At 44.3% G+C, this 15,736-nt stretch overlaps 1 protein-coding gene across 1 annotated transcript; it reads right to left on the bottom strand.

The window, feature by feature from the left end:
- Window positions 1-2,650: 2,650 nt before the first annotated feature.
- On the bottom strand, window positions 2,651-5,791 carry LOC308333164 (ubiquitin-like modifier-activating enzyme 1; the record flags this gene model as incomplete). The annotated part of the gene is made up of 1 exon (XM_080789358.1): window positions 2,651-5,791. The coding sequence occupies one exon, from the start codon at window positions 5,789-5,791 to the stop codon at window positions 2,651-2,653; it is 3,141 nt and encodes a 1,046-aa protein (XP_080645484.1).
- Window positions 5,792-15,736: the final 9,945 nt, after the last annotated feature.

Here is a 15,736-nt window from a genome sequence, read left to right as displayed (position 1 = left end):
GAGCAGCTCATTGTCTCCCCAACACCCAACTTGAATAGTTGTGTTTCCCTTGTGTTCTGTTGCTCTTGTGTTTCTTTATTTCAGCTACTGGACTGGTCGTAGCTCTGGTCCATAGCCTTCTACTGCTTCTACGATTCTGCCCTGCAGTATGGACTTTCGGTTTTAAATCTCACATCGAAATCAGACCAGCCTCCTCTTTAGCGTAAATAAACACCAAAACAAAGGCGGTTGTGTCATTAGAAAGCCTACTTTCCTTAGTGGATGCACTCTGATCCCCCCACCACACGTATAAACGGTACTTTTTGGCCAAAAGGGGATTTTGTTTCCACTGCGCCTTCTACCGATATTGCCCAGAGAATTGCCTCATAGAGAATATTTTCCTCCGGTGAAAAGAAATCCCTTTCTGGCCAAAAAGTACCGTTTATAAGTGTGGTGGGGGGCTCAGAGTGTGTCCACTAAGGAAAGTAGGCTTTCTAATGACACAACCCGCCTTTGTTTTGGTGAGTAGCAAAAACGTTCTTTTTATTTACGCTAAAGAGGAGAGGCTGGTCTGATTTCGATTTGAGATTTAAAACCGAAAGTCCCATAGCCTTATACTGCAGGGCAGAATCGTAGAAGCAGTAGAAGGCTATGGACCAGAGATAGGCTGGTCGTAAGTATTTGTTTGCCGTTTTGGTTAGTTTAGTTCTTATTTTGTTTTGGTAGTTTATGCGGAGTCTGGGTACCGACATGCACATAGTGCATAGCTCCCCAGGCTCCCCCACTTATTAGTTTGCCAGCCCATATCTTTGTTTGGTAGGATGCCTAGTTAGGTCTTGAGTTTATCATTTATTATTGTTTTTGACATTTATTACTTTACCCCTTTATTTATTCAGTGTTTCCTTTTGTTTTACATTCCTGACTTGTTTGGGGTATATACATTTTTTTTTAAATGGCTATAATTACATGCTCAAAATAGGGATGCCAGGGTGAAAGTGATTAACCCATTCTGAACGGGAACCCATTTTGGTGTTAGCATCATGTTATGCTTTAGCTATTGAAAAATAGCAGATCTACAAGCTCATAGCGCGCCACCGAGTGGCGCGCTATGAGCTTGTAGGTCTGCTATTTTTGAAAAATCGAAGAACGACTGACATTTTTAGAGTCTGATCTCAGGTCAGAATGGGTCAATCAGACCAGTGTGTGTCCAGTGGAAACCTCGTATGAATCTGATCTCAGGTCAGAATGGGTTAAAAGACATCTGCTAGCAATAGCATTATGAATACATGTGCTTTGTGTGGAGGTCTGGACAGTGGCTGTAATAGGCCTGCATATGATCGTACAGTACATGAAGTCAAGACACCAGCATAATGAAACATTGCACCGGTGAGATTAGACTAATTATTCTGTAATAGCTGGTCTCAGCGGACACCAAGAGCCAACAGCAACGTGTCTGAGGAGAGACCCCTCTGAATGGGAATGAGTGGGGGCCATTTATTCAGCAAATAATTGGAAGATAGAAAGGGAAAGTAATTATAGGAGGTCAAATAGTGTGTGTGTGTGTGTGTGTGTGTGTGTGTGTGTGTGTGTGTGTGTGTGTGTGTGTGTGTGTGTGTGTGTGTGTGTGTGTGTGTGTGTGTGTGTGTGTGCGTGTGTGTGTGTGTGTGTGTGTGACATTTATGGATGGCAGAAACAATTTCCAGGGGGATATGATTAACTCCCAGACAAAACTAACTCTGCTGGGAAAAGCATAGTGAACGGACGCCATCAGAGGGTGGCGAGAGGTACCGTTCCTGCCATTAAATGAAATGAGCCGAGGCTATACGCCACTGATGATTCCAACATTATATTATCTGCCAATCGCAAATAGCAGGTGGCTGACTGATTAAGTTAAGTAAAAAGAAACAACTGTAAGAGCATTATATTTCTCGTGTTGACATTGAAATTAAATACATTAGGACAGGGGTCTTTCAAAGTTTTTCAGTCCAAAGAGCCTTAGCCAAGATGCGAGATGAAGCGGGGACCCGCACTACTGTATTAAAAAAAAGCTCAATATTGTCTCAGCAATGTCTGCATTTGACTAGCTTGGAGTGGACACAGGTTTTAGAGAAGAAAAGTGACTATACTTATTACTTACATACTTCACTTGACAGTAGTTTAGTTGCCTTAAAGCGGATTTGCTATTTTTTATTTGTTTTTATTTTCGAAAATGCAAATAGTTTTAGGTATGATGAAGGCTCATATAGCCGAAACGGGTATTGCATTCCTTTTTGGTGTGTGCCAATAAAGAAATGGAAATGTGAGTACTTTTTCTGTCATTTATTACATTTTTGGATATGCTACTTTATTTATTACTATTTATGTAGTTTAGTAGACTAGTTTAAATGAGTTTTTGAGTGGTGCCTAACCGCTCCAATGACTGGCCGCATGTGTGTGTCTGTTTGTCTGTCTGTATGAACAGCTTGCACCGCTCAGTTCAAACAGGAGTGACTTTTCTTTTTCATTCTGTGTAGGCCTATACACATTATATTTGCTAATATATTATTATGTTGTATTCACGTTAACATGTTATTTTCAGACATTCAGAGAAAGAAAGAAAGTTCCTATGAGGACCTGGCCATAAAACATAAAAAAGAAGAAAAAAGATGTGTGTGCAGAGTCAGGGTGCAGCTCAGCGGATCGTGTATCTGACGTAGGGCACATCCACTTCTTCCTTCTCCTCCGAGAGGTCGTTGCAGCACATCTCAAACACCAGAGCTTTCACGTGCCCACCCAACTCCTTATTGGACACCTTGGCCACAATCTCAGTCATCGGCAGGCCCAGCCTCTCTACGAGTTTGGCATTAGTCATGAAAAAGGAGTAGATCATGGACAGTCCCTGAGAGAGCATGGTGATCTCCAACCTGTGCTCGTTTTGGAAATAGTCGAGGAACTGTCTGAGTGTCATTTCTTCACCACTGGGCTGTATTCCCTTGACCTCGAATCGATCCCACAGTGTCCACTCGATCTCGTAGTACTTGTTAGTGGCATTGGTGAGGGGCTCGGAGAAGGTGAAGAAAGGGAGCGCGAGATTCATGAAGCCATTTTTGAAGGACTCCAGCTTCCTGTGTCCCTGCACAAGTTTGATGAGCTCCAGACACACCAGGCCCACCACGGAGGCGGTGGTGGTAGCGATGGCAGGGATGATCTTTCCGGCGATCAGTTTGCTCTTGTGTCTGTCGGCAGGGGGAATGTCGTAGTTCTCTGCTCTCAGGTTGGATGCCGCCACGATAAAGTCCATGTGGAAGTTGGTGTCGTCATCCTTCTCAAAGTCAACGGGGTCGAGTTTGAAATGGGAGCAAGAGTCGGGGGACGGGAGAAGAGTTTTCAGCAGCTCCTCCAGTCGGAATTCGTCAGCGGAGTCATCAGGGCTAACCACCTCTTGAACCGAAACGAGCGAGGAGTGAGGAGTGAAGGTCTGCACGGTGACCTCCTGAAGAATCTTGCCCACCGCTGCACGGTCCCTGCTGCCAGGTAGACCATACGTCTGGGCAAACAGGTTGGCTGCTGCCATTATGAAGTCCATATGCAGGTCATTGTTGGTGCTGAAGTTTAGGGGATGGGGACATCTCTTTGGGCCAGACCAGAAGGGCAGACCATAGGTGGTGAGCTGATCTGGGGGATTGCTGTGCAGTAGCTGGCGGATGTTGTTGCTGTACAGGCACTGCCAGTAATTGCGTGCCCAGAGTACACAGTCGGCCCAGCTATGGGGGCAGTCCGTGACCAGGCTCTTATACACACCTTCCAGCGTCATCAAAGGCTGAGCACCAGGTAGTTTAAGAGTGGACTCCGTGAACTTGGGATCTGTTAGGTATTGCAGGGCATTTTCTGTTAGCTGCGTGAACTGTCCCTCAAACTCGTCGCGGGCCCACTGCAGTGTGTGTTCAATAGAATTGGGGAAACTCTTGAGGGTGCAGATGGGGATGGACTTCTCTGGAGGGTCTCGGCTGGAGCTGTAGGACTCTGTGAGGAAGGGGATGACCACCTGCACGTTGCCTTTGGTGCCCAGAGTGCCCGACTCCAGCAGGGTTTTGCGGTGGAGCACACATCGGTGGTCCATATACCTGCGCGCATCAACGTTGTCCAGCGCGTTTGCCACGCCATCGAGGCTCCCAAAGAATTCATCGTTGTATATGCTCTCTGTGTCTTCGCCCACCCTGTTCTGGTGTGCCGTGATTTTCATGGACGGGTTCATCTGCTTTACAGCCGCTGCCGCTATCTCACTCTTCATTTTCGTGACATCCCAGGGTCTGAAGAGAAACTGTCTGTTGAGGTTGGATTTCTCTATGGTGTCCATATCCGTCACGATGACTTCACCATCCCCACTGGCCAGTCCCATCATGGCAAAGTTCTTCATCAGCTCGCAGCCGATGGCGCCAGCCCCGACCAGGAAGTAGCGCTGTTTGGCGAGCGCATCCTGCAGCTTGGTGCCGAACACCGCGATCTGGCCGTCGTAACGACAGTTCCTGGGAGCGCAGTCCTCCTCTGTCAGGACTACGTCTTCCTCTTCAGGCAGGCACTCCAAGGCGTCAAAGTACAGCCACTGCATAATGGGCATAAACTTTCCCGTGCACGCCTTTATCACTTCCTGTGCGGCCAACCCGCCGATGAAGGCGTTGACGGGTGCCAGGTCGCCGGCAGAGACGAAGGCCAACTTCCTGACGAGAGCTTCGTCCAGCTGCTCCACTTTAGCTGACCCCGTCTGAACTTGGCAGTTCACATTCTTAGCCAGCCTCACTAGCTCAACGCCATCAGCCTGGTTCCAGGGTTTAGGGAGGCGGCCATTTTGCTTCTGGAAGGCGTGGAGAGCCTGGAAGGCCACGTGCAGCTGTCCTGAACGATCACACTTGGCAAAGTCCGTTATTATGAAGTCTGGCTCAGACATGGACGACGCGAAGGACTTGAAAGCAATCGTCTTGAGCATCTTCACCTGGGAGACGATTCCCCCGCTCACGTAATCCGAAATGCCAGTTGTGTCACCGATACTGAAGGTGTACGGACCCAGAACCTTGATTTCGACAGGCTGACAGCCGTTGAGCTTCGTCATGCCCTGAACCTCAGTGAAGGTGACGTAGTCTCCGCTCTCAAAGCCGTGACGAGCTTCGTCCAAACATGTCACGACACTGGCGGCATCCTTGGTGATCATGGAGATCATGGCGCTCAGAGGCTGCTCTCCGTTGGTGTCATACACAGACATCTCCTCACCAAAGTCGCAGAACAACTGGCCAAACAGTCCCCGCGTGTCCGCGACGACCAGCTTGACTCCTTTGCTGTGGCAGAGTTCACCTACATGCTGCTGCTCCTCCAGAGTGGAGCAAGTCAGCACTACCACCTGGAACCGAGTCAGGTAGTCCTCCGTGAGCGCCCCGGTGTAGGCTTCCACGGGGACGTAGCTGTTGAGCTCGGCCAGACGAGATTGACTCACCTCTGCCCTGTTCTTACCCAGGTCCTCTTCACGCAGGAAGAACTGTGAGGAGAGGTCCCTCCACTCCGCAACGCCCTGGTCGTGCACGGTGACAGATTTGACTCCTCCCAGGACGACGTTCTTGGCGATCTCCACGCCGAGCCCTCTCATGCCAGAGACGAGGACGGTGGAGTTCTGCATGCGCTTCATGGCATCGTGGCCTAGCACATAAAGCTGTCTGGAGTACAGGCCTTCGTCGATCTCGGCGTCGCCGCCATTCGTATCCATGCCGCCGGCAGGTGTGTGGGATAGTTCAGATTTGACTGTTCCTGACAAGTTACGTTTCTTGGACAGTGGCGAGCTGGACATTATTTACTTGGCCTGACCTGTAGTACGGAAACCTTGTTATCGTGACAAGAACTCAACTTCGCAACTCGACAGCAAAATTGATGTCAAACTTAAGCAGACTATTTTCCCCCCTGAAGAGCTGGAAGATTGATTGCTTGGCTGGCTATGTCTGCAGTGCCTCTGCTCACTGACTAATTCCACAAAGCAAAGCAGTGACAATATCCCGTCTCATCTTAATAAATTGAGAGGTGACATGGTGTGATGTCACCATCTGTGACCTTAATGGCGTCATCATATCATAGCAATTAATTTAGTTGTTTGAGAAGTCAAGGTAAAATGTTATGTATATTGAGCTTGTATACCGGACTTGTACAAACCCTGAGGACCCGAGGCTCTTTCTTGTTGTTGAGGGGCGCTAGCCCCTCCTATATACAGGTTTAATGTTTGTTTTTCCTTAAACAAACATTAAAAACGCCATTGACACAATGTACACAGTTTGTTTTGCCTACGTTTGTTTTTTCTGATAATTACGTCATAAAAGATGTATATATATATAGCGCCCCTCACTTCACACGGGTGTGACTTTTGTTGTCTACACAGCAGTGTTGATTTCGTCTAATACTATGAGGAAAAATGTTCGTCGACTACTTTTTTTCACTGACGAAAACTAAATGGAAACTAAATGAAAACTAAGCTACGATGACTAAATATACTGACAATTTTGTCAAATAAAAACTAGAACTGCACTCTGTCGAGTGCCTACTTGCACACAAGTAGGCCATAAATGGCCTACTAGTGCGCAAGCAGAGAGCGCAAGTACTGTCGACCGCTACGAACTTTTAAATCTCAGCCTATCTGTAAAACATTGGAATTAAATACTAAAGTCGGGTTATAATAATAATTTCTTCCCCTAATCCGACATTGAAACATATCTTAATTACGTCTACTAAAACATTCCAAGGTGACTAAAACTAAATGAAAACTATTCAAAAGACTATGACTGAAACTAAAATCTAAATTTGCTGCCCAAATCAACACTGCTACACAGTAGTGCTGCTACATCCTTACTAAAGTCACGTGCTGTGCATAGGAGGGGCTAGTGGCCGGGTCCACTCGGGTATTAGTGGAACCTCCATTTCACTGTCGAAACCCCGACTTCTTGTGAATGGAACCATGTCCGGATCAGATCCTGGGTATTTTCGGGTCTCGGGCTTACTCAAACCAACCATACACATAAATTCAGTTGTTCATGAGATGATGTATGATGTTGATGATGTATAATGATAAGAGCGCCCCTCACTTCACACAGGTGTGATTTTTAAGTATAGAGAGCCCTGCCCTTGACGGGATAGTTGTTAGCACACAGCTCAGCTAGATGTGCGCTCATGGAATTAATTACAACAGAAATAGAGACAGGAATGGACATATCTTGCAATTTGACTTGCTGACTCTGTTCTCATCCAAACCCTAACAGTCATGCTACATTACTGAGTGATCAGCAGTGGTTTAATGTGTTGGTGTCCTATCAGTCATCAACTCAATACATCACCTTATTTAACAGGTTCTTGATGTCCACACTCAAGTGCACGCACACACGCGCGCGCACACACACACACACACACACACACACCCACACACACACACACACACACACACACACACACACACACACACACAGGTCTAAAACACTACTATAGCGAGTCAGTCTTATTGCAAGCAACGTGCGACAGAAAATCGATTAAAGACCCTTTACGGAATTGTCACTTTAAAGCAGCCAGCTAGCTCCTATGTGTCCATTTGTCCAATACAACTCTCTCTTTTACAACTTGTTTAAACACATTTGATTGCTGTCGGACTCCATCGAATGGCCTCCCACAGCTGGCCTCCCAACAGCACTTACGTCTAATCACATTGGTAAATATCCAGCGTGAAAGACCCTTTTATAGCTAGTATTGTGCCCAGTTTTCAGTCCATGTCTGTTGTAAAATGGAATGGTCAGCCATAATACATTTCAGCTCACATCAGTGTCCACACTGGACCGGTTTAGTGGACTGCAAAGCACTAAGTTAAGAATATCTGACCCTAGCATTCCTATTCTGAGAATGTCATTCTGTGAAAAATAAAATAGCAGATTTACAGGCTCACAACGCATCAGATCAAATTTTCTTCCTCATCTCAAAAACAGAAAGAATGCAATATTATATAGAATAGAACCCTCAGAACTTTGTTGGCTTCAGTAGGCTGGCTATACCTCCTTTATCTGACCTCTGAAGTTCCTGCTTACAAACCTGCAAGAGAAGTATATTCTATACTATGAATGATAGTTAGATACATAAAAGTGAAATAAATGTAGAATCTCTGCATAGACTCGCATAGACTCTTTTTGAGAAACACTGGACTAATAAATCATGGCATACAAGGGCACTGACACAGTGGTGAGAGAGTTGGGGGCTCAGCTGGTTCTGCCACAACAAAAACATCAGCACATAACAGTTGCAGACTACACTTTACTTGCAAACTCCCTGTACAAGACTCAGCTACAGTAAATCTAGGAACAAAAATGGTTGACTGCAAGAGGAATATTGCAAGAAAGAATGATAAACTCACAAGGGTTCAAGGTTCACATCTTATACAGGTACATAAGAGTAAAACTTTTTTTAGTTTTTCAGACAATGCAGCAGCATAGATAGCATTCAAAACAACAAAAACACAGCAAGAGTGCAAGAAAGTTCCAGATGTACTCTGCGCCTAAGACCCCACTTCATACCCACTGATACAGAGGCCATGGTACAGCACTTAAAGATTATTCATAGCATGCAGCACATCTACAGTGAGTAGACTCTAGACTAGAGTAATTGTGTAGATGACCTTGTGTTCACTGAGATGAGTCTTCTGTCTGTACTCTAGTCTGTACAGTGGACATCACTGACCAGTACTATTGATTTCCAATTTCTCTGAGGGGTTTTGCGCGTGTAATTTTCAAGCATCTGAATTTTTTTTCAGATTGTGTAAAGAAAGTGCTAGTGTATCCACTGTATCCAGAGCATGTGGTCTTTGAACATTGTAGACTGACAGGCAGCAGAATATTCTTCTTTGATCTCTGAATTCCTATCCTACGCTGGCCTTAGAGAGAATAAAAGATATGTGCATTCAACTACTTGAATATCAAATTATAGTGAGTGATCCAGGGCAGGAAGAGAGTGATGAAAGTGATGAAATCAACAGAAATGTATTGCTTAAATTGCATATCCTTAAGTGGTTGTTGTCATTCTACCATCTCTAAGCTAATGTATGCCTAGTACTACTGAAGCCACTTTACAAACACTCACCCAAGCTCACAACGTGATGTAGATCTGCTATCTTTGGTGTGCGACACCGAAGTGCAACTATAAGTACCATAAACTAGGCATGTTTTATGCAAATGCTATAATTACTCTCACTCTTACACAAGCATGCTTGTATGTGTAGCCGAGTAATGCTGCTGCCTGATGGAATGCTAGGGAGATTCATTCCTCTTTGGTTGAGCGATATATACTATATATCCCCACACGTTAAGACTCAAGTTCCAATTCAGGGAGTTACATTGAGTACTTGTTCAGATCGTTCTTGTCTTGGTGGAAGAGCAGAAGTATTTACGTATTTATGAATATAGCAGAGAAGCCCTGTGTGTAGCCCTTTGGACAATTCACCCGTGGATGAGTGGTATAGATGTTTGGTTTCCCACACGGAAGACCTCAGTAAAAAAATGTATATGCACACACAATGTACCACACACATACTGTAAGTCTGTCAAGGCGGACAGAATACACAAGCTATAAGTTCCCCAAAAATGTGGATGACATTCCTGGCAGTGCTTGACAGTATAGTTGAGTATTGTGTTCTGAATATCTGGCTGCTATGGTGCAACCGTGCATCTTTCACTGTTAGACTCATAACTATGGCTGCTTTATTCTGATGGTCATCCATCCCAACCATGATCTCCTGTTTTTTATTTTGTGTGTGTGCGCGTGTGCGTGTGTGTGTGTGTGTGTGTGTGTGTGTGTGTGTGTGTGTGTGTGTGTGTGTGTGTGTGTGTGTGTGTGTGTGTGTGTGTGTGTGTGTGTGTGTGTGTGTGTGTGTGTGTGTGTGTGTGTGTGTGTGTGTGTGTGTGTGTGTGTGTGTGTGTGTGCGTGCGTGTGTGTGTGTGTGTGTGTGTGTGTGTGTTGTATGTGTATGTGTAAAAAATCTAAATAATGTAAAATGTACACATAATGTGGAGAATGTTGAAATGAGGTGTCCTGTGAGATCACTGTTGACTGAGTGTCATGATGAAAGATGTTATCACGAAGAGTGCCTCATGAGCTACCCCACCATGACTAACCCAGCTGTCAATTATCTAGCAGTGACTCAATCGCGAGCCAAGAACGACTAGACTGCTTTGACAAAATGCTAACAAAGTGAATAAAAAAGAAACGGTATACTACTATATATTGCACATATCAAAATATAGGAAATGGGATGTTCGGTCAGATGGTGCAGGGATAAAGTTTATGCACTCTTATGCACACTCATGAACAAACTATATCTCAAATATACAGTAATATTTGTGAAAAATGTGTTTCCAGTATCCAAAGAAAGGTCGACACAAACATCTCTCTCTCTCTCTCTCTAATCTATGAAGACAGATTGCTGTCCCTCAGCCCATCCCAGCTACAAACAGCGGAGCAGATGACTTTACTTCTGGTAAAGATAAAGCAGGTATTATCGCTCACTGAACAGGAGGCTGACCACATGCCACGGGATCTGACAATGCAACTGTGCATGTGCACGTGTGGGAGTGAGTGAGTGTGGGTGTGGGTACACGGGGACCAACGGTCGGTGAGTGAGTGAGTGAGTGAGTGAGTGAGTGAGTGAGTGAGTGAGTGAGTGAGTGAGAATGTGACAACCCTAATGTGATGCCGATATGTGCCTTCATGTTACTGACGCTGTTGAATTGAGCTCACCCACCATGCTGGAAGGTCGATCGTTTGACGTCGTCTTGTCGTGGCGCCGGCACATCCCTGAGTACACGAGGCCGTTCAGGACATCGCAGCAGGATGAGGAGGCGATGAAGAAGGCGATCATCCTGCTAAACAAAGACAGCAGCGGCTACATTGAGTTGAATGAAACTCAAGTAGAGGCTCTAAGTCTACGCAAACCCACGACTAATTAAATTATTAAGCGTCAGGCCAACAATAGTAGCTCTGCAAGTTCAGGACGCGTCCGGAGTTTGTAGATCTGCTATTTCATCATTGTCATAAACAACCGAGTAGAAATCCAGCTTTATCTGCTGACTCACGTGGACATATTATTTGAGCTCAATGCCCAAATCTCCACACCTCAATGCGCCAGTCAAATAGGTTTGGAACATTATGAATACAAACTTATTTTCTGTTGGCCATTACCACTTTGCAAACGGCATATTTAACAATTGTATACTTTAAAAAAAAATCTACAACCTTACCAGCCAGGCTACGTGTCACAAAAATAATTGTGATTATCTGAAAGAAATTCCCATTAGACGATTATGTTATAATAATAATACAGGTATTTTGGGGTGTAGCCAAATCTGACATGTGTCAGAGGTGCAAACAAGAACAAAGAGAATGGATACACATTATACAGCATATGGGGCAGGATGAATAGCCCCTCAGTTTCTACTACCAATCCAAAAATAATAATATGGCCTGCATGAGCCCACCTGCTGCCCCAGCTAACTGTTTAGTCCTCTGCCTCTAAAAACACAAAAACACTATGGTGTCTTTTGTTGAGAATCTGAGTTTGTATATTAATTTAACTCCACCATCCCATCTTCAAATTAACCCAGTCCAGTGACTTATAGTCCACTCCAGGGCTGTTACCTTTTGACTATGAATATTGGAAAATGTATACCACATTGTTTTATTAAATAAAATAAACAACGTATTTGTTTATTTCACTTAATTGTACTTTTTGGCATGAAATGTCATTAATTATTTCCATGACATTATTTATTTGATGGCATTCCTGCCCTGGCATTATATGGCCTTTGTGCCCTCAAAGGATTGACAAAAAGGCCAATTAGCTTGCCCGGCCTAAAATATACAGGTCTGGACTGGAGACAATAAAAAAAGAGCCAAATCAGCAGGAAGCAGCTTTGTTGTTGCAACAACACATTCACATCATCACATGATGACGTGTGTAGCATATATAGCAGTACAGGCTATTCTTTCCACATTAGGGACTGTGGACTAACGTCACTGTAGGCTAAAAGAACAATCTGGTCCTTTAAACGTCTTACCTTTTAAAAGTGCATCACAAAACGGTCTTTTTGCTGCATTTGTACTGTGCTGCTCTCATAGACAAGGTACGTGCTAGTGTTTGTTGATAACTTCTGGAGCCTGACCCGAGATTTAAGATGCACTGACCCAGTGTCACCTCTAGGGGTCAGAAGTTGGTAACGTTACAAGGCTCAGAGAATAGTGGCATTTAACATCAACGGTTTCTGTGATTCTGTATCATCATGGAGACGTTCCCACAAATGTTTGTTTCTGTTATGTTTAATCACTGTGTACCTATACTGTCATCATGCTGATGAAGACGTTTAACTGCCAGAATAACAGTAGAGAAACTAAGCATAGTGTTCTTCACTTATACTATGATAGTGTAAGTGAAATATGTCTATAAAAAGAACATGGTAGACATATCATAGGCCTTAATTTGACCTCAATTTGGTTATCAATGCATGGTGTTTATTATGGTCCACACTCCACCACATCCCAGGCTGTACTTTGAAGCTTTTACCCGGAGCCCAAAAATGATCATGTTGAGATGAAGAAGGTTTTAGATGTTGTGAATTAAGAATAGGCTTAGACCGGCGGCTAATCTAGTGTTGTTGTACTATTAAGAGTTTTCCTCTGGCAGTGAGTGAGCTATAAATAATTCAGTGGAATTACTTGTCTTTAATGTAGCTCAGAGAACAAGATGACACCAGGCGATAACACATGACAAGTTCTGAACTTTAAGCACTATAGAGTTGGCTGGAAGATATGAGTTAATGAAAGTAACATAAATGGGTGGGTTATCACATGTTGACAGCCGACAACAATACTGTCATGTGATAAATGGCATGCAAAGAAGATACATATTGTTTGTAGGCTATGTAATTAGATGAGTTGACAGGAAATCTGTTTGGACTAGATCAAAAAGTAGGCTATAAGTTAACAATTAAAGCACACTGACACCCGCACAGTACAACCCCAGTCCACAAACGCCTGGGGAAGACATAAAATGCTAGAAACCTCACCCACATGTGGAAACCTCACCCACTGGCCTACTCATATTTAAAATGACAAATAATTGGAGTGTAGTAAAAAGAAAATAGTCCAGTAAAGTAAAAAAAAAAGGGGAGATCTGACACCACTGGTAAATGATTCAAATTCACTGTGGGAACACGATCCCAGACTGTTATTCTAATTATAAATCTGTGTCAGGCAGCTAATGTGACAGATTTATCTGAGAATGTGGGTTTTATATGAATGCCTTTAACTAGACACACGGAATCCAATCCATATGAGTGTGTGTGTGTGTGTGTGTGTGTGTGTGTGTGTGTGTGTGTGTGTGTGTGTGTGTGTGTGTGTGTGTGTGTGTGTGTGTGTGTGTGAGAGAGAGAAAGAGAGAGAAAGAGAGGGAGAGAGACACACACACACACACACACACACACACACACACACACACACACACCGTGCGTGCGTGCGTGCATGCACGTACGTACGCACGCACACACACACACACACACACACACACACACACACACACACACACACACACACACACACACACACACACACACACACACTGCACACACACTGCACACACGCAAACTGCACACACGCAAGGGAATTATATTAGGAGTGCCTGGCCAGGCTGGCTTGCTGACTGTGTAGACTGCTGTATGTTAATGTCCAGCTGACAGACATGTTGCTGTCCAGCAACAACGCAATGCATGACTCATGACAACCATGACAACTCCCAGCGCATCACAGCTGAGCGCAGACGGCCCCCACCCTTCTCTACCACTCTCACACACACACACACACACACACATCAGGACCCCACCCTCATTCTCACTCACACTCAAACATCTGGCTCTCACCCTGTCCCCTCCCTGCCTTCAGTGGTGTAAAGTAACTAATTACATTCACTCAAGTACTGTCCTTAAGTACAATTTTGAGGTATATTTGTACTTTACTTGAGTATTTCCAATTTCCAATACTTCTACTTCTACTCCACTACATCCAAATATTGTACTTTTTTCTTTTGGTATTTTAAATATAATTCGATGCCAATACTTGTGTACTTTTACCAAAGTACATTTTTGATTCCGGACTTTTACTTGTAACAGAGTATTTCTATGTTGCAGTATTGATACTTTTATTTAAAGTAAAACATTTGAGTACTTTTTACACCACTGACCCTGTCCCCTCCCTCCCTGCCTCCCTCGCAGAGTTCTCAGAAGTTGGAGAAGAAACCCAGAAAGTGAGGCTGCAGGGGTCATACGGTTCATCTGTACTCCAGTGAGTGTCAGAGAGAGAGAGGGGGGGGGGGGGGAAGAGGCCCTGCATTCCCTCCCTAAAGATTACGTACGTTATCCTAGGGATTGAATGATGACCTTTTTGCTGAGATTATACTGGAAAGCTCGCCTCAAAACACATGCAGTTACCCCGGGCGTACAACCGGCGGAACTGCTCAGCCTGCATGGTATTCCTAAACGTAAACTATGCTTAAACGGTTAAAACTAACCTTATTCCTAACCTTAACCCCAGTAAAACTATGCCTAACCGTAAACATATTTCTTCTAACCTCATTGTCAGTGAAACAAATACAAGAATATATGAACCAACCACCCCACAGTCTCACTGATAGCAGTAGATCTGGTTGTTGTAGCTCACAGATGCATATTACACTGACAAATAATTGTGTATAAATATTGTAAAAGTGAACATATCTACCTTATATACCTACACAGTTTACTGTGAATGATGGTCATAGTTTAGTTGGGTGTTAATACTTCGGTAGCTGAAAGGCAAGCATGCAAAAAGACGTTTCTGTTTTTAATTTGTGGTTTTCCTCAACATTTTTATGCATTGTAGAAAGCATCTGTGTTGTGTTACTTGAATGTGTTGCGAGTCTTGCGACACTTTTTGTGCCATGCATGTCTGACCGTAAATTATCACCACTAGAATTTCGCCCCCCTTCGGGGAGCTCATCCCAGTGTCGTTGCAGCGCAATATGGGAAGAAGGAAATTGCGGGAGTTGACAGACTCCACTTCATGTTTCAGCTGTGTTTTTAAACTCAGTAGTGTGCCCTGCACACAGCGCACACTCGCAATTGCAGCTGGAGGGCGACGCGACACACACACACGCCACACACACACACACACACACACACACACACACACACACACACACACACACACACACACACACACACACACACACACACACACACACAGTAGCTGTCTGTCTGCCTGTCTATGAGTAGCTGTCTGCCTTCCTGCCTGTCCAATTGTCCATGAGTAGCTGTCTGTCTGTCTATGAGTAGCTGTCTGCCTGCCTGCCCAATTGTCTATGAGTAGCTGTCTGTCTGTCTATGAGTAGCTGTCTGCCTTCCTGCCTGTCCAATTCTCCATGAGTAGCTGTCTGTCTGTCTGTCTGTCTGTCTGCCTGTCTATGAGTAGCTGTCTGCCTGCCTGCCAGCCAGCAAGTTGGTTAACAGAAAATAAATTGTTATGGCTGAGTAAAATAAAATACAATAAACACAATTTGCCTGATTACCAAGCTATGACCTTTTTCATGAAAAAAAATGAGTAGTGATATGGCTGACTGAGTAAAATAAAACAATCTACCTGAAAATAGATAGCTATAAGTGAAGAGCAATTTCCGCAATTACCATTTCCGCAATTTCCA

This window comes from Protomyctophum bolini, assembly GCF_963924005.1.
Source record: "Protomyctophum bolini genome assembly, chromosome: 18".
In the NCBI taxonomy this organism is placed as follows: domain Eukaryota; kingdom Metazoa; phylum Chordata; class Actinopteri; order Myctophiformes; family Myctophidae; genus Protomyctophum; species Protomyctophum bolini.
The sequence above is the reverse complement of the archived record's forward strand: the minus strand, read 5'-3'. Positions and strand labels throughout refer to the sequence as shown.